At 43.3% G+C, this 22,335-nt stretch overlaps 1 protein-coding gene across 2 annotated transcripts in view; it reads left to right on the top strand.

The window, feature by feature from the left end:
- Positions 1-22,335, top strand: part of LOC117353427 (cytochrome P450 2D15-like) — a 99,351-nt gene that overhangs the window by 57,388 nt on the left and 19,628 nt on the right. For both annotated transcript variants that reach the window (XR_004537936.1, XM_033929346.1), the window contains exons 6-7: positions 2,065-2,206; positions 9,848-10,035. Coding sequence is in view for 1 of the 2 variants with exons in the window: in XM_033929346.1 (XP_033785237.1) it covers positions 2,065-2,206; positions 9,848-10,035 (330 nt within the window). In the remaining variant the exon portion in view is untranslated. The remainder of the gene's footprint in view (positions 1-2,064; positions 2,207-9,847; positions 10,036-22,335) is intronic.

The raw sequence follows: 22,335 nt of genomic DNA, 5'->3' as shown, positions 1-22,335 counted from the left end.
CACACAACTAGTACATATGTAATCACTAAGTAATTAGAAAATTTATAATGCATTACAAAATGATTCCTGATAATTAACAAGATTCTATCCTAACCCAGCAAGACTAAGAGAAAATTCCTGCCTCACCCTTGGATGCAGCATTAGTCCGCTGACCCTGATGATGGAATAATCTTTAGACTACAATCCTACAGCGAGCCTTAAGACAGTCCTGCAGTTTAGTGCTGCCCAATTCAGGAAAAAAAATTTCAATTCGATTCAGCCTATTGAATTGGTTTTTCAATTCGATTCGATTTTCCTGCCCAATTGGGTGGTTTTTTGTTGTTGTTTGTTTGTTTTTTTTTGTTTTTTTTTCAAACATCCTGGTGAGTTTATTTTATAGCCTCTTCATCCCCTTTGCCTTCTCCTAACCACACTGGCGCTGCTGTGGTGTAAATAAAATAAAGAAACAAAAAGGACTTTTCCTCTCTCTGTTAAATCCTGGCTTATATTTGCTGTCTAACACCAGCTCTGGCAGGATACACATTTCAAATCCAACATATTGTAATCACAAAATAGAAAATAAAATTAGTTTTTCTACCTTCTACCTGTTGTCTGGTCATTATTCAAATCTTGTTGGTCCCAGGCTCTGGTTGTCTTCTGATAACTTGCTTGCCAGGGTCTCCTTCTTTCTTCTTTCTCCATGCTAACCATCCATCTGCCATCTCCGTCCTCCCTTTCTGTTTCCCTTCCCTCCCCAGGAGGTCTGGCATCTTTCCTTTTTTACATCTCCCTCCACAGATCCACCTTTTCTTAACTACCCTTTCATCCAGCATCTCTCCCTCCTTCCCCACCACCCTAGGGTCCCTTTCTTTTCCCAACTACCCTTCTATCCAGTATGTCTATCCCCTTCCTCCACACCATCCCTTCTGTCCAACTTCTCTCCCTTTCTTTTCCTTCCCTCCCTAAATCCCATTGTCCATCATCTCTCTCCCTCTCCTCTATTTTTAGACCCATTATTTCTTCCCCCCCCAAAGTCTGGCATATGCATGTCTCTTTGAACACCCCCTTCCCTCCCTCCCTCCATGTACTTCTACACCAGGGCCCCCCTCCCCTGAAGGTCTATCCCCCCCAAAGGTCTGCACCTCCCCCTGAAGGCCTGCACCCCACCCCTAAAGGCCTGCCTGTCCTCCCTGAAAGCCTGTGCCACCATCTCTGAAGGCCTGTTTCCCCCTTGAAGGCCTGCCTGCCTGTCCCCCCTGAAGGTCTGTACCACCTTTCCAACCCCCCTGAAGGACTGTTCACCCCCACCCCCCGAAGGCCTGCGTGTTCCCCCTGGTCTCCCACTGGTGTCCGGCTTCCCCCCTCCCCTGGCATCCCTGCACTGTTTACCTTATAGGAGCAGCCTGTAGAGAAGATCGCAGTGCTAGCGATCTTTGCAAACTGCTTCGGAGCTGTTTCCTCTGCCGCGGTCCCGCCCCTCCTCTGACATCAGAGGCAGGATCGCGGCGGAGGAAACAGCTCTGAAGCAGTTTGCAAAGATCGCTAGCACTGCGATCTTCTCTACAGGCTGCTCCTATAAGGTAAACGGTGCGGGGAAGCCAGGAGGGAAGCCAGATGCTAGGGGGGCAAACCGGATGCCAGGTGGGAAACCGGACACCAGCACTTCCCGACTGACCCTCCCCCCTCGCCCTCTAAACAGGTGCGGCAGCGGCCAGCCAGCAAGAGCTGCCACTCCTGCTTTAGGGGGCGAGGTGGGAGGGTTAGCCGAATTGGGAAGCCAATTTTTTTTTGTTTTGAAACAATTCGAATCGATTCACCCGAAGTGAATCGGTGAACCGATTTGAATCATGAATCGGGCAGCACTACTGCAGGGTGCTAAGATAGCAGCTCCACCACTAGGCCACTCCTCACCTCATACTAGAATTTAAACTGTATATATGTAAACTGCTATGAATGTGTAACCGCAAAAAGGTGGTGTGCAAATCCCATCTCCTTTCCCCCTTCTGGCAAAACTGGCATGAAAATAATTATCTGCAAGCTGGGGTAATCATATATGCATTGCTTGCCCTATCCATGTTCTTCCAGGTTAAAGGGGAACCAGAGACCAGTTTCAGTGAACGCAACCTTCTCTTAACAACCCTTGACTTGTTTGCAGCTGGCACAGAGACCACCTCTACCACCCTGCGCTGGGCACTACTGTTCATGATTCTCCACCCCGACATCCAGAGTAAGTGACTGAGTAATTATTCATATATCTGAGTGTGAGGAGAGGGGAGTTAATCTGTTCCCTGAATCTTTTAGAGGTTTCTCTATTGCCTCTGATGTTATTGCATTGGGGACTTCTCCCACTGCTTGGAGCAGAGAGTTACTATTGGCTCTTTTGAAAGATTCTGAGGTTTTCAGTCTGAAAACTGTACAGAGCTCAGAAGACAGCTGGAGTCAGAAGGGGAAGGGAGTAGGGAGAAACAGTTTCTCTCTGGTTAATAGTTTTGTGGGAGCTGGCAGAGAATTTCTCTAAGCAGCAGGCGACCTCTATGCATATAGCACTGGGGATCAGTGAAAGATTAGAGAAACTGGGCCTCTTCTCCCTTGAAAAAAGGAGACTGAGAGGGGACATGATCGAAACATTCAAGATAATGAAGGGAATAGACTTAGTAGATAAAAACTGGTTGTTCACCCTCTTCAAGGTAGAGAGAATGAGAGGGCACTCTCTAAAGTTGAAAGGAAGTTCTTCTTCACCGAGAGAGTGGTAAAAAACTGGAACGCTCTTCCGGAGGCTGTTGTAGGGGAAAACATCCTCCGGGGATTCAAGACAAAGGGCTCCTTTTACTAAGGTGCGCTAGCGTTTTTAGCGCACACCTGAAATTACCGCGCGCTAAACCACACGGTACACTTCTAGAATAACGCCAGCTCAATGCTGGCGTTAAGGTCTAGCAGGTGCGGCAATGCAGCGCGTGCTATTCCGCTTGTTAAGGCCCTAACACACATTAGTAAAAGGAGCCCAAAGTTAGACAAGTTCCTGCTAAACCGGAACGTACGCAGGTAGGGATAGTCTCGGTTAGGGCACTGGTCTTTGACCTTGGGGGCTGCCGCGCGAGCGGACTGCTGGGCACGATGGACCGCTGGTCTGACCCAGCAGCGGCAATTCTTATGTTCTTAATGTACTGGTAAAGGAGGAATTTCTATTTGTACTATTTACTCTCCTTTTACCTGCCTCCTGTGCAAATAACCAGCCATAGGGTACCATAGGAGGCCAGGGGCTACATGAGCATGAGGTTTAACCAGCAATTAAGGATGTGCAGGGTAAAAGTGGTGTTCTGTTTAGTTCCCAATATCATTTGTAAGGGATGGTGTTTGGTTTCATGTATTTAATTTTCGGTGAGGAAGGTTGTTGATTTGAGCGTCTATGTACTCTTCAAACTAGAGAAGGGGAAAAAATAATTCCCGTGTCATTTCAAATGAATGTACATCCCTACCAGCAAATTTTGTAAAGTACTAATGATATTCATTATGGGCCTGATTTGCTAACTATACTAAACTGGTTATACAAATCAGGCCCCAAGATATAATTACCCGAAGTGGTTCACAACACACTATACTAAACTGGTTATTAATACCACTTCCAGACAGGGTGTATCCAATATATGTTAATATTCGTTCAGGAAAAAGGCCTCAGACTAGGAGCATACGTACAGTCCTATCATAGACTGAAACTTCAATGTAACAGCTCCTTGCTCTAATCATTGGCCAGAAAACCTGAAAATTTCTTTAAAATATCTAAAAAAAAGTACACATATTTATTTGAAAATAATTAAAAATAATTTAAGTGAATTAAAGAAATTTTCAGGTTTTCTGGCCAATGATTAGAGCAAGGAGCTGTTACATTGAAGTTTCAGTCTATGATAGGACTGTACGTATGCTCCTATTCTGAGGCCTTTTTCCTGAACGAATATTAACATATATTGGATACACCCTGTCTGGAAGTGGTATTAATAACCAGTTTAGTATAGTGTGTTGTGAACCACTTCGGGTAATTATATCTTGGGGCCTGATTTGCTAACACAATGTCTATGTGAGAAGTGCAGAAAGGAGTCTTTCACAAAAGCAAAATAGGCGCCTATGTGCCTTTTTATGCAATAGGAGCCCAATATTCAGTTCAGATCAGCAGATTCAATGCTGCCGACAGACGTGGGCTGAATTAACCAGGTATATTCAATGCCCATTCTCTGGCACTGAACATCCTGGTAATTGTGGTCACCCAGATGCTAACTGAGTAGTGTCCAATATTCAGACCAGTGCCTGGTTAGCTCTGCCGATAAAGTTAGGATATTTATTTATTAATTTAAAAAATTTCTTCTCTGCTTAGAGCCTAAGGGCTAGATTCACTAAGGACACCGATCGTGTCCTGACCACTTTGGCACCCTGACCCAATTCACTAACCTCACTCCCGATCCGCACATGCAAATGAGGGGGAATGGCATGCGATTCACTAAAAAACAAAAACAGGAACACCGACTGGGCTGGCCGATCCAAAAACAAGCGACTGCTGAGGCCGTCGCTTGTGCAAAAACCCTGCTCTCTCCTGCTTGCGGCCCTTCTCTCTACCCTGACTCTCCAGATCTTGCCGCCCCAAGTCCTTTAACCCCGCGAGGCACAGTTACTCCAGGTTGCGCTTGACAAAAATAAATAAAGAAAGAATGAAACCCCCTAAACGCTTGCCCCATCTTAAACCAACTGCGGGCATCTTCTGTCAGCTTTCGCACTTGTGTTGTTTGCCATGGCTGTTTTTAACCCAAAAAGTTCACGTCTCTTCTGATAGCATGCAACTAGACAAAACAGAAGGGAGCAAAACAGACACAATTGCAAACATAACAAGAACAGCCCTCGGAATATCACACACAAATAAGTTAGTGCTTTTCACAGCGTGAAGCAAAACCAAACAGCATAAACAGATAATGTCCATTTCCAAGCAACAAAACAAAGCCAGCAAATAAAGAAAAAAAAAAAAAAAAAATTCAATCAAGTACAGCCCTCAGAATATCACATGCAAATAACTTAGGGCTTCTTTTACAAAGCCGCAGTGGCCACACCGAAGCCCATAGGAAGTGAAGGGCTTTGGTGTGTTTTCAGCGACAGCCTCGTTGTGGCTATGTAAAAGAGTACTTTTCTCTCAGTCATGTTTTCCAGGAACCTTGAAATCTATACAGGTAATCGTTTTCAGTGAAAAGCCAAACAGCTCAAACAGACAAAAGAAAATCAATGTCCATTATAACTGTTCAGTTTAGCATTAAGTTTTAAAAATACTCTTGTTTCCAAGCTACTAAACAAATTGGATTAGTATTTATTTCATTTTCTATACTGTTAAGAACATAAGAACTGCCATCTCCGGATCAGACCTTAGGTCCATCAAGTCCGGTGATCCGCTCACGCGGAGGCCCATCCAAATGTAACCTGGCGAAAACTTATCCTTCTATGCATCTTTCGAGGAGATGTGCATCTAACTTGCCCTTAAGATTCTGTATACTGTAATTGCTACATTTCTAAGATTCTGTATACTGTAATTTCTCTATCTGCATTCTGTAAATCGCTGATTGTCCAGCTCTCTTCAGTTGTAAACGCCTAGAAGTCGCAAGATTATGGCGGTATAGAAGAATAAAGTTATTATTATTATTAAATCCTAGAACGGTGGGTTCCGCAGCAATCTCCACCGGGAGAGCATTCCAGGTGTCCACCACTCGCTGTGTGAAGCAGAACTTCCTGGCATTTGTCCTAGGCTTGTCCCCCCTCAGCTTCAGTCCATGACCTCTTGTCCTAGTCACATTTGACATCGTAAATAACTTTTTATCCTGCTCTATCTTGTTGATTCCTTTTATTATTTTAAAAGTCTCAATCAGATCCCCTCGCAGTCTTCTCTTCTCAAGGGAGAACAGTCCCAGTTTTCTAAGTCGTTCTTTGTAGTTCAAGTTCTCCATACCTTTTACCAGCTTCGTTGCTCGCCTCTGCACCCTCTCCAGCAGTTTTATATCTTTCTTTAGGTAGGTTTTATATCTTTCGTAGGTTTTATATCTTTATTTAGGTAGGTTCTCCCAAGGTAGCTCAGAATGGTTTATATGAATTTATTCAGGTACTCAAGCATTTTTCCCTTTCTGTCCCAGCGGGCTCACAATCTATCTAATGTACCTGGGGCAATGGGGGGATTAAGTGACTTGCTTAGGGTCACAAGGAGCAGTGTGGGTTTGAACCCATAACCTCATAGTGTTGAGGCTGTAGCTTTAACCACTCTAGAAATCAAAATGTAGCAAAACTAGCCAAATATAGAACACTCAAGCCATTGTGACATCACTGATGAGGTTGGCTCTTAGGAATTGGTGGAATGAGGCATTATGATGTCACAATACCTGCTCTGGTTATCAGAGGCTGAAACTTTTCACACTATTTATTCAATTTTCTATGCTGTTCTCCCAGGGGAGACTCACAAGAGGATTAAGAGATAGCTTATATCTTATAACCAGGATCAAAATGTCTTGTTACAGCCAAACATAGGTAATTAAACAGGAGGAAAAAGGTCTCAATAACCCCGCGAACTATCCACATGGGATAATAAACGTTCGCTAATATAAGGGGTTCCGGTGTCTATCATTGACCAAAAACCTCCTGATAATTCTCTATTTTTAACTTAAGTTACTTAATTCAATTTTTCATTTTTTAAATATTTTTACCTTATTAAATAGATAACTTATCAGTCATTTAGTAATATTCACACACTTTAAACTTAGTGCGTGCACGAAAAAGCAGAGTGGGACTTAACTTAATCTACATCAGCTGGTGTCTGAATTGAAGCAGTAACTCGGCTGCTACAATCGCTGGCTTAGAGCGGTGGTTCTCCCTCAGACAGTAGGGGCTCCTTTTATCAAGCCGCGCTAGCGGTTTAACGCGCATAATAGCGCACATTAAACCACCCCAACCCCTTCCTGCCTCCTGGACCTCTCCACACGTTACTTTTAAAGCCTGGTGGTCTAGCAGTGAAGTGGGGTAGGAGCGATCATCCTATATTCTTGCCCCATGGAGAGATGTGAACAAAAATGGCTGCCATAAGGTCCTGCTGTAGTCTTGCGAGACCAGGGCAAACTTACGGCAGTCATTTTTGTTTGTGGCTGTACACAGGGCAGGAGCGTAGGAAGATCGCTCCTGCCCTGCTTCACCACTAGACCACCAGGTTTAAAAGTAAGGTTTGGAGAGGTCTGGAAAAGGAGGGGGAGGCAGAATGGTTTAGAGCAGTGTTCTTCCTCGTCAGTCCGCACAAATTTCCTGCCAGTCCGTCACGGCCCAAGGAAATCAGGGGGGGGCCCGATGAGCTGGGTACCTGCATATCTCCCTCCCTCCTGTGTAGTAGCTGACGTTTTGCTTTCCTCTCTCTCTCCCACCCCCCTCGGAATAGCAGTGGCGTCCTCCTCCTGCCCTCCCAGCAGCTCTCAGTATTCTAACTTGCCTGCAGCAGTGCCAGTAGCATCAGAACAGCGATTCACTTAGGCAGCCCTCGCTTTCCCACTCTGAGCTTCAATTTACCCAGTTTTAAATTGGGTCATGTACAATAATAAGAGTAACTGCATACTCTGATCTTCTTCCCTATTCAGATGTTGCAAAGCAGTGTGCAAGCACTAAAAAAAAGATAAATTCAGCCCAGGGCAGTTGTATATTTCTGAACTCCTGAGCCTCTGAAGAAATCTGGCATCCTGTTTGGATGAAATAAACCATAAATTGTGATAATACAGTAATAACTGCTATCATATGCAACAAATTTGGAGGAGCCAAGGATACTTTGGCTAATCTAAAAGCCTACTCCTCAGTCAGTGGGATAAGATAAATTATATTTCCAGCCCATTTTTGGAACCTTTAAAATCCAACAAACTAACGCACCAATATTTCTGGATCGTCTTCTAATACCATATTCTCAAGTTAGGACACTTAGATCAACAGAACAGCATTTGCTGACTATCCCTTCTTTAAAAATAATAGGTACTAGGAGATCTACTATTTTTTTGGTTATAGCACCCCAGATCTGGAACAACTTACCAATTTACTTACGTGGTGAATCCTCACTAGAAAAGTTTAAAAGCTCTTTATTTTATTTATTTATTTAATTCTTTATTCATTTTCAAACGTACAATAAGTGCCTCAATATAATAAAACACATAACTCACAAATATATCACCTAATAATCATCAAGAGTACACATAAAATGTTATTAACCCCCACCCTCCCCAACCCTTCCTGTTATATAATCAAATACATTGTACAATATACAATAATAAAATAATAAATTTATCCCCCTCTCCCCCCTCATAATTTAAAATTTTAAAGCTCTTTAAAAAGTTACTTGTATAAGGACGCATTTGAGACATAGATAGGATAATTCATCTATTATTAATGCTTATGCTCTAATACTTAATTTCAATCAGACTTTACGTATAGGTCGCAATCTCCTTTACCTTCTCCTCTAGGCTTAGCCATGCTTTCAAGATTTTTTTTATTACCCTCCAGTTGTTTTTTCCCTAAATGTATCTCTATTTTCTTCAAAGATTGTAGTTCACCCTCCTTTCCTTGTGTACTGGTAATTATTTGTACGTATACCCTGTAAGTTTATTTGTATTGTCAAATATATTTTATTGAGCTCAACAATAAGAAATACAGAAGCACAGGGAAATACAAAAATCAAGCTCGCTTTTTGGGAGCACTAAACGCAACTCTATTCAGCCACCCCCACCCTCTCAACCCCACAATCCCCCTGTGATCCCCAACGCTGATACAGATAATGAAACTGACCAAAAACAAGGAACAAGAAACCGTCTAACAACATGGGGAGCGCAGAATAAGCACAAATTACAACCCCTCCCCAACCCACCCCTGTCCCTAGTCCTCCTTCAAGCCTAGCCCAGAATATTCAATCAAGAAAATAAGGCAAATAGATTCAGAACAAACAACAGAAATTAGTCCAAATCAGTAGAATTAGTAGAAATTAGTCCAAATCAGCAGATCAACAGTTCAGGAGGCGGCTACGTGCCACCGGAGTCATAGTGTTCCAAAAAGGCTCTCAGGTACGTTGGAAGGTGTGTTTATTTGTATGAAGTTGTTTAATTGCTTGTTTCCTAATTTTAAATTGTCGTACGCATTGAAGTACTTGGCATTGCGTGTATAACAAATTTTTAATAAACTTGAAATTGCTGCCAAACTTTCATAAACCATTTAAAGGGTGTAGGTCCAGAGTGTTAGGCCTTCAGTTCACTGGAGTGTTCCAAAAAAAAAAAAAATAATAATAAAGAGCGGGATGAGGAAGGCAAGAATGAAAATGATGGAATCAGTTGTTGGACTGATTTCTCAGTAGAACGAGTCCAGACATAACTGCACAAGAGGTTTTTAGCGCTGGCCAGCATGCTGAAGCTCTGCGCTGCTCCGACAGTCATAGAGTTCCTATGAGCGTCGGAGCAGCGCAGTGCATTCAGTGTGCTGGCCGGCGCTAAAAACCTCTTGCGCAGTTTTGTAAAAACGGGGGTTAATACATTAATCATGTTAACGATTAATGTACTAAATGTGCAACCCAAATCTTTACAAATTGGCAATGAAGCATTTCGGGGATGTATATATAATAGAATCTAGATCCACACCTTGATGTCTTGCAAGACACAAGGTACTTTCCAAGTTTCTGTCTTATTGAATCACAGAGCTTCAGGTCATTGTCAATATTGGTAGTTGCTTCACTTTACCATCTGAATGCCCCAAAATGAAAAGTCTTGTGAAGCCCCATTCATTGTGTACGTGCACAGAACAGATGCTGCCTTTCTCTGAATATAAATTCTTTCTGTATTTCCAGGCAAAGTCCATGAGGAAATTGACAAAGTGATTGGCAGAGACAGGAGACCTGTAATGGGTGATCAAGTGGACATGCCTTTTACCAATGCCGTCATCCATGAAACTCAACGTTGTGGAGATGTCCTTCCCATAGGCCTGCCTCACATGACATATCGGGATGCCGAGATCCAGGGCTACTTCATCCCCAAGGTACTAGAAGACAAGTTGACAATACATAGGTCATCCTTCGAAAATGGTTTTATCTTCCAAATTAAAAATACCTAGACTTCTTCTTAAAGGACCTAGAAAGTATTTGATGAATTGTCAAAGGTATCCTCATAATTGTTCACACAATTGGGAGTCAAGAAGTCTGGTGAATCTTAGTTGGCTTTTCTAGATCCAGTCTAGGCTAAAGAATTCTCTGGCATAAAGATTTTTACCCCCCCCCCCCCCCCTTTAATTCTGCATTCCTCACTTAGCAATGGTGCACTTCCTTATTTAGCCACAGATTTTCTCTCCTTCTGGAGTGCTGGTTTAGACAACCTGAACAACCTTAGATATTTTCAGTTCAATCCCGCTTTAAGACCTCAGCGGTGCAGCCTGCATAGGGATTTCGTTCACAGTTTCACCAAGGTCTTCATCGGTCTATTTTTTATACATATTTATTACAAATGATTTATCTATAACTCTATATTTATTTGTTTTCATTTGTTTTTAATACTCATCTCTTTTATGAAGCATAGCAGGGGTTCTTCATTCCAACATAGGATATGTTTCGCCCGTAGGGCTTTATCAAGGTATTTCCCCTTAGTTATGCCGGTCCAATGAGTGCTATATCGTCAAAGTTCCTCAGCAAACAACCTCAGCAAAATAACCTTAGAAAAGAATCATACTATTGCCTAATCTAACTGTATATTAGACAACCTGAGACATGTATCTTATTGTTCAAAATATTTTTATTGATTTCATAGTTATAGAATAGAAAATATACAACAAAGGCTTCCGAGGAAGCCTAACAAGAAAAACCAAGTGACAGCTCCCTTCAGTACATCATATCACAATAAGAAATATTATCGATACTCAAGGATAGAAGCAACAAATAATAATGAGAAAACTAACACAGTCTTCTGGTCATAGTACATTGCAAGATAAATACATAAATAGGATGGCAGGACCATGAATTATGTATAGTATCATAATGTAGTCTAGTATGTAAAGCCATAGAGAATACAAAAGCTTAATAGAATCTGGCATTATAAATGGAGAGAGGGTCATATTGATTCCTGAGATATATCAGATAAGGAACACCAATGAAAAGTGTGAAAGATTAAAACAAATTGATGAGTGATGTTATATCAATAAATGATCTCATAAGCATTATTTCAAAGGTCTTGAGTAGAATGGTCTATTAGTATAGACCATGTATTATCATAAGTGGATAGTGACTTAGAGCGTTCTGCCATATGTTTCTCGTATTTAGCATGTAGGCATACTGAATTCCACCAATGAGTGAGGCTGAGGTTAGAGAAGTCTTTCCAATTTTGTAAAATTAATTGAAGAGCTATGAATAACAAAAGGGTCAAAAGACGATCATGATACAAAGATAAAGGTGAGGACAGTGCCGAGGATCCCAGAAGTAAGACATCCAATGTGAAGGGGTCATTAATAATAAAAAGTTTGGTAATCACATTCCAGATAGAGGACCAAAAAATCTGTAAATGGGGACAATCAAATAACATATGTCGTAGGGAGCCTTCGGAGGATTTACAGGTCCAACAGGAGCTATCCGTGGATCTCTTAATTTTAGCTGTTTTGGACGGAGTCCAGAAGGCTCGATGATACAGAAAAATCGCAGTTTGTCTATGGGAGGCTGAGTGGAGCGATTTAAAGATCCTAATCCACAGTTCCGTCCACATACGATCAGTTAATGGAGATTGCAACACCAAATCCCACTTAGTCAGGGAAGCCGAAATTGCAGGGAAACATTTTGAATGTATATATTTATACCAATTAGATGATTGTCCATGGGATGCAGAGAAGGAAAGAGCCATAGAGTGTAGGTCTGAAGTGGTATGAAGAGAAGTTGGAGAAGGATACCTCGCAGAAAGGCAATGGTGGAGTTGAATCCAATTGAAATATTGAGAGGGAGGGATGTTATATTTGGCCATGATATCTGAAAAAGTAATCCATTTGTCATTAGTCAAAAGATGGGAAATATGCCAAATTCCTCGCTGTTGCCAAGTTTTCCAAACCACCACCGCGTTGCCTATCTTGAGTTTGGGGTTATGCCAGATAGGTGCAGATACTGAATCAGCCAATTTCATATTTGAAAGGGAGTCAATATAATTGATCGCCTGCCAAGTACTTAATATAATCGGGTTTTGTTTTGCCAATTGAGGAAGAGGAATGGCAGGAGCATGATGCAATATATAAGAATCAACTAAAGAGAGTTCCAAAGGTAACCACGTAGGATTTACATGCATAGACTCAACATTCAGCCATAAGGAGCCCTGAGACATCAAAAATGCATGGTGATATTCGCGAAAGCTAGGAAAATTGACTCCTCCCTGCTCCTTAGAACATTTCAGTTTACGGAGTGCAATCCGAGGCTGTTTGCCTTGCCATAAAAAGGAAGTGAGTAAGTGTTCAATACGAGAATAAATTGAGTGAGGGAAGAGAAAGGGAAGCATACTAAGGATGTAATTGATTTTCGGAGTGATCATCATACGTATTGTAGATAGTCTACCCCACCAGGAGAGATTAAGGGGGGACCATCTGGAAGTGCAGGAGCGAATAATAGAGAAGATATAGTCAGAGTTAAGTCGTGAGGTGGAGTCGAGAGAGGGCCCAAAATACAATCCAAGATATTTGATCTTAGAAGGGGACCATATGAAACCATATTGGGAAGAATCAGATTGAATATCTATACAGTTTAAAGGTAAAAGTTCAGATTTATTGATGTTTAATTTGTATCCAGAAATCGCCGAATAGCGATTAATTTGTTCAAGGATAAAGATAATAGATTCTGGATGAACATAAAGAAGAACATCGTCGGCATATGCCGAGAGTTTAACTGAAAAATCATTGTAATGAAAGCCAGCAATTCGAGAATCATTCCGTATAGCAGATAAAAGTGGTTCAAGAGCAAGATTGAAGAGTAAGGGAGATAGGGGGCAACCCTGTCTCGTGCCACGGGATGGAGAGAAGGGTTGGGAAAGAAGTCCATTTATCATAATTCGTGTCGTGGGATGAGAGTAGAGAACTTTAATCATAGATAAGAAGGGATCAGGAAAACCATACCAACGTAGAATATGAAATAGGAAGGGCCATTCTAGACGATCAAAGGCTTTTTCGGCATCAAGAGCCATGATTACCAGTCTATCTGCGTGAGAAGATGAGTGATGGATAATGTGAGACAAGAGTCGGGTATTATTAGAAGAGTAACGATTATTTAGAAAACCAGATTGGTCCGAGGAAATGAGCAGAGGAAGTACGGTTTGAAGCCGAGAAGCAAGGATCTTAGCGAAAATTTTTGCGTCTACATTGATTAATGAGATGGGACGGTAATTTTTGACCTCTTGAGGGTCCTTACCCGGTTTAGGAAAGACAATGAGATTAGCTTCTGTAAAGGAGCCTGTGGAATGACCTTGATTGCACAAGAAGTGAAAGAAAGGAAGCAAATGTGGAAGTAAAATTGGTAGAAAGGCTTTGTAAAATTCTATTGTAAGGCCATCCGGGCCTGGAGATTTGTTCGGAGCCATGGAGTTAATGGCATCCGTGATTTCCTGGGAAGTGAAGGGAGAAGAAAGTGAGAGAGAATCTGTAGGAGAAAGAGTGGGGTGCGGGAAAGATAAGAAGGAATTGAGATTAGCTTCAGAGGAGGTGATTTCTGAAGAATAAAGATCTTGATAGAAATTATGGAAGGCAGATGAGATGATTGAAGGATCTGTAGTAAGTATTCCTGCGGGGTCTTTAATGGATGATATGGTAGTTTTATCCTGGGATTTTTCAAATAATTCGCAAGCAGATGTCCAGGTTTGTTATTTTCTGCGTAGTACGAAGCCGCTTGGACGAAGACTGAATTGGCAGCAGATGAACTCAATAAAGAGTTGTACTGGATTCTAAGGTTACGAAGAGTAGTCAGGGCTGTAATATCAGTAATGTCTGAAATATGGGTAGCTTCCGCTTCACGTATGCGAGATTCAAGGTCTCATAGGGTTTGTTTTCTAGAGGAGTGGAGTCTAGCAGTAAATTGAATTATTGTCCCACGTATGAAAGCTTTGAAGGCATCCCAGGTGTTGATCCAATTGGACTGAGTGGGGATGTTAAAATGAAAAAATTCTTGGATGGCCGCAGTAATACTTTCAGAGAATTGGTTTTCAGCAAGGAGTGAAGAGTTGAACCGCCATTGCCTACTGCGAGGTGTAAGAGAAAAGTAAGAGCAAGTCAGGGAAATAGCTGCATGATCAGAAATTGTGATAGAATGAATATCAGAGGTGGTGATGTGAGGTAAGATAGAAGAAGAGGCAAGAAAGTAATCAATCCTGGAGTATGTCGAGTGTGGTGCTGAAAAGAACGTAAATTGATCAAGGGTGGTATGCTGCAATCTCCAGGGATCTGTTAAGTGAAGCTGGGATATAATATCATGCAATGCATACCATGATTTTGGTTTCTTGTAGGAGGCATGTGATTTCCTGTCTTTGGAAGGATCTAAAATAAGATTAAAATCACCTCCAATAATAATAGGGGTGTCAGGATCCTGTAAGATATGATTGGCCAAATTATGAAAAAATTCAGGAGAATCTAAATTTGGTGCATATATATTTAAAATGCGTAATGTGCGATTGGATATAGAAAGTTTGGCACTAACCCATCTACCATAAGTATCATGAGAGCTAGATAAAATAGAGATGGATGGATGATGTTTAATTAGGGTAATTACACCATTTTTTCCATTCAGAGCAGGGGAAAACAATGGCGCACAAAAGCCTTGTTTAAGAAATTTACTTGAGCTAGATTCATTGAGATGAGTTTCCTGAAGCAGAATAATATCTGATTTAAGATCATCAATATAAGACAATAATTTCCGCTTTTTAATTACATTATTTAGACCTTTGATATTTAAAGATGTTATTGATAATGACATTGAAAGCATGGATATATGATATTTAGCATGGTTGAGATACCTAAATAAGCCAGACAAAATTTGGTGTGGGACTTATAAGCTGTAAATAAAATTATGGCAAAAAAAGCAGAAGCTGTATGCATCTTATAACAAAAATGAAAAATCAACAAAAGGATTATAGTAGAGGAGTAAGAGATGTACCTGAAAGGAGAAAGAGCCCACTGTAATAAAACAGCAAGCAAAAAACTTTGGGTGGCCGAGGAGGGGACAGATAGCCGAGTGAACAAAAAAAAAAACTCAGCAACCATTTGATCAGTGTATTGCAAAAAGTAGCTCTAGCTGCATGCACAATTAACTAAAGTAAACAACAGGTCAAAAAGTTTAAGTGCTGTGTTTATAATGAATGAACTATGCCAACAATGGCAATCCACAGCAACCACTAAAACAAGTGAATCATCAGAATAAAGAGGCACATTCAATGTCAGTCAGCCATGAATGCCTGCTGTGGAAGTAACATTAATGAAATAAACTAAAAACAATATATAATGATTATAGAGTTCAGGAGGATAAATAAATGGAAAGAGAGGCATAATAATACAGAAAGATGAACTACTCAGGCAGTCAGTGTGTCCCACTAAGGACATTAGCACTCTGATCTAGTATAAATGACATCAGATAGCAAAGCCTATGATGTCATAGGATAATACAAGTAAGGAAATTCATAAAATAAATAAAAGATTAAAATCCGTGGCACAGTAATTGAGTCATGTGTGAAAAAATTGCAGAAGACCAAACCTATGTAGTAAACATTCATCATCTAAGTTTCTGGACATTTAAAAGTGTAAATTTAAAGCCACTGTACTTTCATTATGTTTACCAATTAACATCCGCACCAACGAGAAGAAAAAGAGTAAGAGGTTCAAAGGGTTTTAGCAGATAGAGTGAGCATAATAGTCCAGTAACATAATATAATATTTAAAAAAAAAAAAAAACACACAAAATGGCTGAGGTGCATGGTCTTGCAGTGCAGAGCAGTGGCGTACCTAGGGGGGGGGCGGGGGGGGGCGGGCCGCCCCGGGTACCAGCCCTAAGGGGGTGTTCCCGGCCTTGCCGTTCAGTCCCCCGCCACCCCCGAAGGACCGCTCGCCCCCCTGGCCTCCCCGCACCACCTATGAACAGCCGCAGCAGGATCGCGAAGTCAGCGTCAGCAACCCTGCGCTGCTTCCTACGACGCGATCCCGCCCCTCCTCTGACGTCAGAGGAGGGGCGGGACCGTGGCGCAGGAAGCAGCAGGGATCGCTGACGCTGACTTCGCGATCCTGCTGCGGCTGTTCATAGGTGGTGCGGGGAGGCCAGGGGGGCGAGCGGTCCTTCGGGGGTGGCGGGGGACTGAACGGCAAGGCCGGGAACACCCCCTTAGGGCTGGTACCCGACGCTGACTTCGCGATCCTGCTGCGGCTGTTCATAGGTGGTGCGGGGAGGCCAGGGGGGCGAGCGGTCCTTCGGGGTGGGTCGGGGCATCAGGCCTTCAGGGTGGGGCGGGCGGGCAGGCAAGCAGGCTTTCAAGGGGGAGGGGGTGACAGGCAGGCAGGCAGGCCTTCAAGGGGGGACAGGCCTTCGGGGGGGGGGTGCAGACATTCAAGGGGTGCAGGCCTTCAAGGGGGGCAGGCAGGCCTTCAGGGGGGTGCAGACCTTCGGGGGGGAGGTGTAGGCCTTTGGGGGGGTGCAGACCTTCAAGGGGGTGCAGGCCTTCAAGGGGGGGAAGGCAGGCAGGCCTTCAAGGGGGGGCGCAGGCCTTCAAGGGGGGGTGCAGGCCTTCAAGGGGGGTGCAGGCCTTCAAGGGGGGAAAGGCAGGCAGGCCTTCAAGGGGGGGGACAGGCCTACAAGGGGGGGGGACAGGCCTACAAGGGGGGGTGCCGGCCTTCAAGGGGGGGTGCAGGCCTTCAAGGGGGGTGCAGGCCTTCAAGGGGGGAAAGGCAGGCAGGCCTTCAAGGGGGGGACAGGCCTACAAGGGGGGGGGACAGGCCTACAAGGGGGGGTGCAGGCCTTCAAGGGGGGGTGCAGGCCTTCAAGGGGGGTGCAGGCCTTCAAGGGGGGGACAGGCCTACAAGGGGGGGGACAGGCCTACAAGGGGGGGTGCAGGCCTTCAAGGGGGGGTGCAGGCCTTCAAGGGGGGTGCAGGCCTTCAAGGGGGGAAAGGCAGGCAGGCCTTCAAGGGGGGGACAGGCCTACAAGGGGGGGGGACAGGCCTACAAGGGGGGGTGCAGGCCTTCAAGGGGGGGTGCAGGCCTTCAAGGGAGTGCAGGCCTTCGGGGGGGGGTGCAGTCCTTCAGGGGTGGGGTTTAGGCCTTCAGAGGGGGCCAGACCTTCGGGTGGGAGGTAAAGTCCTTCGGGGGGTGCAGGTCTTCAGGGGTGGGGTGTAGCCCTTCGGAGGGGGGACAGACCTTCGGGGGAGGGGGGTCTTGGTGTAAAAGTACACAGAGGGAGAGAGGGAAGGGGGGTTCAAAGATACATGCATATGCCAGACTTTGGGGGTTAGAAATAATGGGTCTAAAAACAGAGGAGTGGGAGAGAGATGGTGCATAATGGGATTTAGGGAGGGAAGGAACAGAAAGGGAGAGAACTTGGAAACAGGGGATGGTGTGGAGGGGGGATAGAGATACTGGATAGGAGGATAGTTGGGAACAGAAAGGGAGAGATGGTGGATCCTGGGGTGGTGGGGAGTTGAGAAAAGGTGAATCTGTGGATGGAGACAAAAAAAAGGAAAGATGCCAGATCTCCGGGAGAGGGAAGGGAAACGGAAGGGGAGAACAGAGATGGCAGACGGATGGTTAGCACGGAGAAAGGAGACCCTGGCAAGCAAGACAACAAGAGCCTGGGACCAACAAGATTTGAATATTGATCAGAGAACAAAAGGTAGAAAAAATAATTTTATTTTCTGTTTTGTGATTACAATATGTTAGATTTGAAAAGTGTACATGAGACAGCTTGAAATGGGAACTTTTCTATTTTTGTGAATGGCAAGGCTGAGTTCAGTTAAAATATATGCTTTATAAGAAAATATAATAATGTGTTTTATAAAGTTTATAAGCATTGCTGGCATACTCGGTGAGGTGTTCCTAGTGTTGGTGGTGGTGGTAGCATGTCAGTGTGTTGAGAGGAAGAGGTAGTCTGGGAAATTCTGCTGAGCAAACTCTGGGCCCATTTCCACCCCCAGTTAGTCCACTCCACTCAACTGGTTCACACACTGAGTGGGTCTTTGGGTGTTATTTCTGGGTAGTTGTTTTAGAATCTCTTCCAGTGGTTTGTCAGTATCTCCTTCTGGTCCAAGGAAGGAAACTTTGTCAACCTTAGCATTGACCTTCAGAATATGTTTGTAACAGCGCTGCTTGTGTGGCATTAGGCTATGTAGTGATCGAAAGAAAAAAACAGACCTTTGCACATTTTTGCACTATATGGTGGGTGTATGAGGAGATTCATTTCCTGCACAGTTAAGTCCATTTTTTCTACTGAATAATAGTATAGGTACAATGAAAGTAAATAGCAAAAATGTTTGAGTAGATAATTAAGGAAATCTTTTTCATATTGCTTGCTTATGGACTGGGAAAAAAGACTGTTCAAGCAAATGTCTCCAGAACTGCTTTAATGGAAAAATGTGATTTTTTTTTTTTTAAGTACTTTGTGAAATTTATTGTTGTTGTGAAATTTATTGTTATACTTTGTTTAAACTTAAAAAGCGGTGTCATTAACAGTGAATCTAATCGAAAAATCGATTCAACAGGGTGAATCGGATCGAATGAAATATTTTTCTCTGAATCGGGCAGCACTATTGGCTACCATGAGAATGGGCTACTGGGCATGATGGACCATTGGTGTGACCCAGTTAGGCTATTCTTATGTTATGTTCTCATCTGTAGGGGCCTTTGTTTTCACTTCTTATTTTAATGTATTTTTTTCCTGGGAACTTATCAGTGTTTTTTTATAATGGGAACAAAAATGGAAGAGAATTAATGTGTGTGGAATGGGGGGGGGTAACTAATTTCTTCAGCTAAATAATTCAATCCACTTCAAACAGACATAGGAGAACTCACGCACCATTCACACACCCTCCAACCAAAAACGTCAAAAGAAATAAACTGTTCGACAACCTCCTAGCCATTCGAGCTGCAACACTTGACCCCCAACTCTACAACCTATTGACCTCGACCACAAACTACAAAACCTTAAAAAAAGAAATAAAAACCCTTCTATTAAAAAAACACATAAAACCAAACTAACATAATCAGAACTGTCCCAAGCATCACCTGCAACTACTCCATATGTACTTCTGATGTCATGACAATTCAGACATAATTTATGTTATGTTATGTTTGGAATAATGGTTACATAAATGAGGTTCAATAAAAGAAAATTTTCTGTGGGAGCATTTGTTGGAACTTCTGTTATCCTGATTTCTTCTATCTGTGGGCTTTCTTTAGCTAACCTACTTATCTGGGGCTTTCCACTTCTGCAGCTGCCCTTTTCACGGTCCACTTTGCGCTTGCACTCTCTGGGGAGGGGGGGTTGGGTCTGGGCTTGGTGGGGTAGGTGTGTCTGGTAGTTTTGTCTGGGTGGTGGCTGGGTGTTTCTTGGGTGCTTGTTGTGCGGATTGGTGTGTCTGGTGAGCGGTCTGGGTGTTGTTGCTTGTGGGGGTTTTTTTCATTATAAAATATGGCTGAGGGTCTAGTCCGGCTTATTATTCTTGTGGGTTCTGGGGTGGGATTTGTTTGCTTGCCCCAAGTTTTGGCCTTTTGTTGTGTATTGCTATGCCTCTCATTGGCAATTTTCTCTTGGGAGAGGCTTGTTCATGCTTGTTGTTGCTGTTACTCTCATTCTGTGTTCTTTTTGATAATGTATAAGTTTCTGTACAGACCATGGTTGCTTGTCTGGACCTTTTGCCATTCTCAATAAAAATACTTTGGGAAAAAAAAAAAAAAAAAAAAAGAAAATTTTCACTGCCTGTTTCTATTCTGACCATTTATTCCATTTCATGGTTATTGCAAAAAAAAAAAAAAAAAAAAAAATTTTACATGAGGGGGGGGGGGGTGTCAAAAAATGATGGGCCCCGGGTGCCACATACCCTAGGTACGCCACTGGTGCAGAGTCACATGTCTGTAAAAAGAAGAGAGTAACGAACATGCCTAGAGGTCCTGCGATGCAGTGGAAAGGTAAAATGGTAGTAAAAATGAAAAATAAATTAGAGAAGGAGTCATTCAAGCGATATATAGTAAAAGAGAGAGAAATAATCATGGAAATAACAATTGTAGAGTTAGAATAACATGTAGAAAGAGTCAGTTTCAGAGGCAGCATGGCAGATGAGCATCAGGCACAGAGGGAAACAGGCTCACACAGAGTCAATCGGGGTTGGTGAAGTCTCTTCGATGTAAGTAGCCAGAAGCTCCGGGTCAGTGAAGTCTTTTGTTTGATTTAGGTAAGTTACCCTCATTCTTGCCGGGTAGAAAAGACCATAGCGGGCTCCCATCTTTTTTAGTTGTGGTCTGAATGCAAGCAGTTGTTGTCGTGCTTTAACAGTGTTCTTGTGCAGATCTGGGAGGAAAAGGATCTTATTTCCCTCGTGGGTCACAGGCGCTAGTGATCGGGCTTTTTGCTGAATTTCTAGGACCTGCGGGTAGCGGAGGATCCGAAGCACTATGGGTCGTGGCCGGTGATCACGCGGGAACCTGGAGGATGGAGAGCGGTGAGCACGTTCAATTTCAAAATCATGCTTAAAGTGCAGATCTAGTATTTTGGGGATGAAGGACTCCAAGAACGCCACCATATTATTGCCTTCCTGCCCCTCCGGGACCCCCAAAAGACGCAGGTTATTCCGGCGGGAACGATTACTGGCGTCCTCCATTTCTTTTTCCAGGGCCAGCGTGCGTTTCACATGGCCCTGTAATGCCTTAACATTGGCATCTGTGGTTGCTGATTTTATTTCCAAATCAGCTATTTTCACTTTGAAGGTGGTCAGTTCAGTTTGGATTGAAGATAAGTCATCTTTAAGCTCAGAGATGGCATCCTTGGTCTCAGTCATCAGATCCTGGACTGTTTTGATTGCATTCCACAAATCAGACATGGAGGGAGCCTCAGGGCCATCCTGTGTCACCAATTTAGAGTCCTTTGCAGGAGAGGGAGGGTCGGGCTTGTGCCTTTTGCCCTTAGTAGCTGTAGCCATCGTTTATAGTGTGGATGGAGCTGGATGGAGGGGTCTAACACCAGTGCAGTGCAGCCAGAGAGTAAAAAGATGGTGAAGGTTGCTGGAGCCTGCTGTTCAGACGACCATCTTTGTCGGGCTCAACAGCGCCCCCCTTGAGACATGTATCTTAATAGTACAATGGCTTGTCATCCATAAACAGGAAACACTCTTTGGGTTTAGTAATTTTATACCAGCCCCTGTTTCCTTCCAAGAGGGGTCTGCTCTTACCATTATCTCACTGGTCAGAAGATCCTTCCCCTGTTCTGGAACCTGCAGGGTTATAAAGAGGTAACAAAGCCATATTTTAGAGTCACTAGAGTTATCCTAGGGCAATCAGGCAGCATATTCTCACAGACGGGTGATGTCAACCACGGAGCCCGGATAGTCTGAAAAGTGAACTATCACTTTAAAATTTTAAGAGCTTTGCGACCACCCACACCGCGCATGCACGACTGCCTTCCTGCCCGAAGAGGCTCACGGCACCTCAGTTTTTCATTTTCCATGGAGCAAAGAAGCACTTTTTGACTAGACTCCGTTTAGTCTGTGTTGCTCTCCTGCTTTCACATTTTTTTCTTTATCCCTTCACAAAGCTATATGTTCAACTGCTTAGTGGTCTCTGACCTCTCAATGGTCTCAAGTCCTTGATCCATTTTCACAGTCCATTACCGTCCCATCATCGCTGTGTTACACTCTTCAGTGACGGATGACTTCGTCAAATCTTTCCAAAGGGCTGCCGTTTCAGATCTCTCCAAATCAGACAAAAGGCTGCTCTGCCAACAGCAGCAGTTCTATACATCTCTGGAGATTTAAAGCGTTTGGAATGCTCTCAAGTCTTTTCACCACAGCATATCCAATTAAATCCTCTTACTATGCTTGAACAATCAACTTGCGTTGTATGGCATAATCAAGCATGGCAGTACAAGTTTTTCTGATTTTCTGTCAGAAGGCCGAAAGGATCTGGAACTGGACAATTGCTCCGAGCACATTTCTAAAACTCATCTGTGTTCAAGGAGCATCAAATATTCTTGTTGACAAACTCAGCTAATTTCTTCAGCCACATGAGTGGATGCTCACCTCCTTGGTCTTGCGTCGCATATTCTCTCTTTTGGGGACTCCTCAGATAGACCTATTTTTGTTCCCGTTCAGCCCT

Source organism: Geotrypetes seraphini, chromosome 2 (assembly GCF_902459505.1).
Source record: "Geotrypetes seraphini chromosome 2, aGeoSer1.1, whole genome shotgun sequence".
NCBI classification, from domain to species: domain Eukaryota; kingdom Metazoa; phylum Chordata; class Amphibia; order Gymnophiona; family Dermophiidae; genus Geotrypetes; species Geotrypetes seraphini.
The sequence above is the reverse complement of the archived record's forward strand: the minus strand, read 5'-3'. Positions and strand labels throughout refer to the sequence as shown.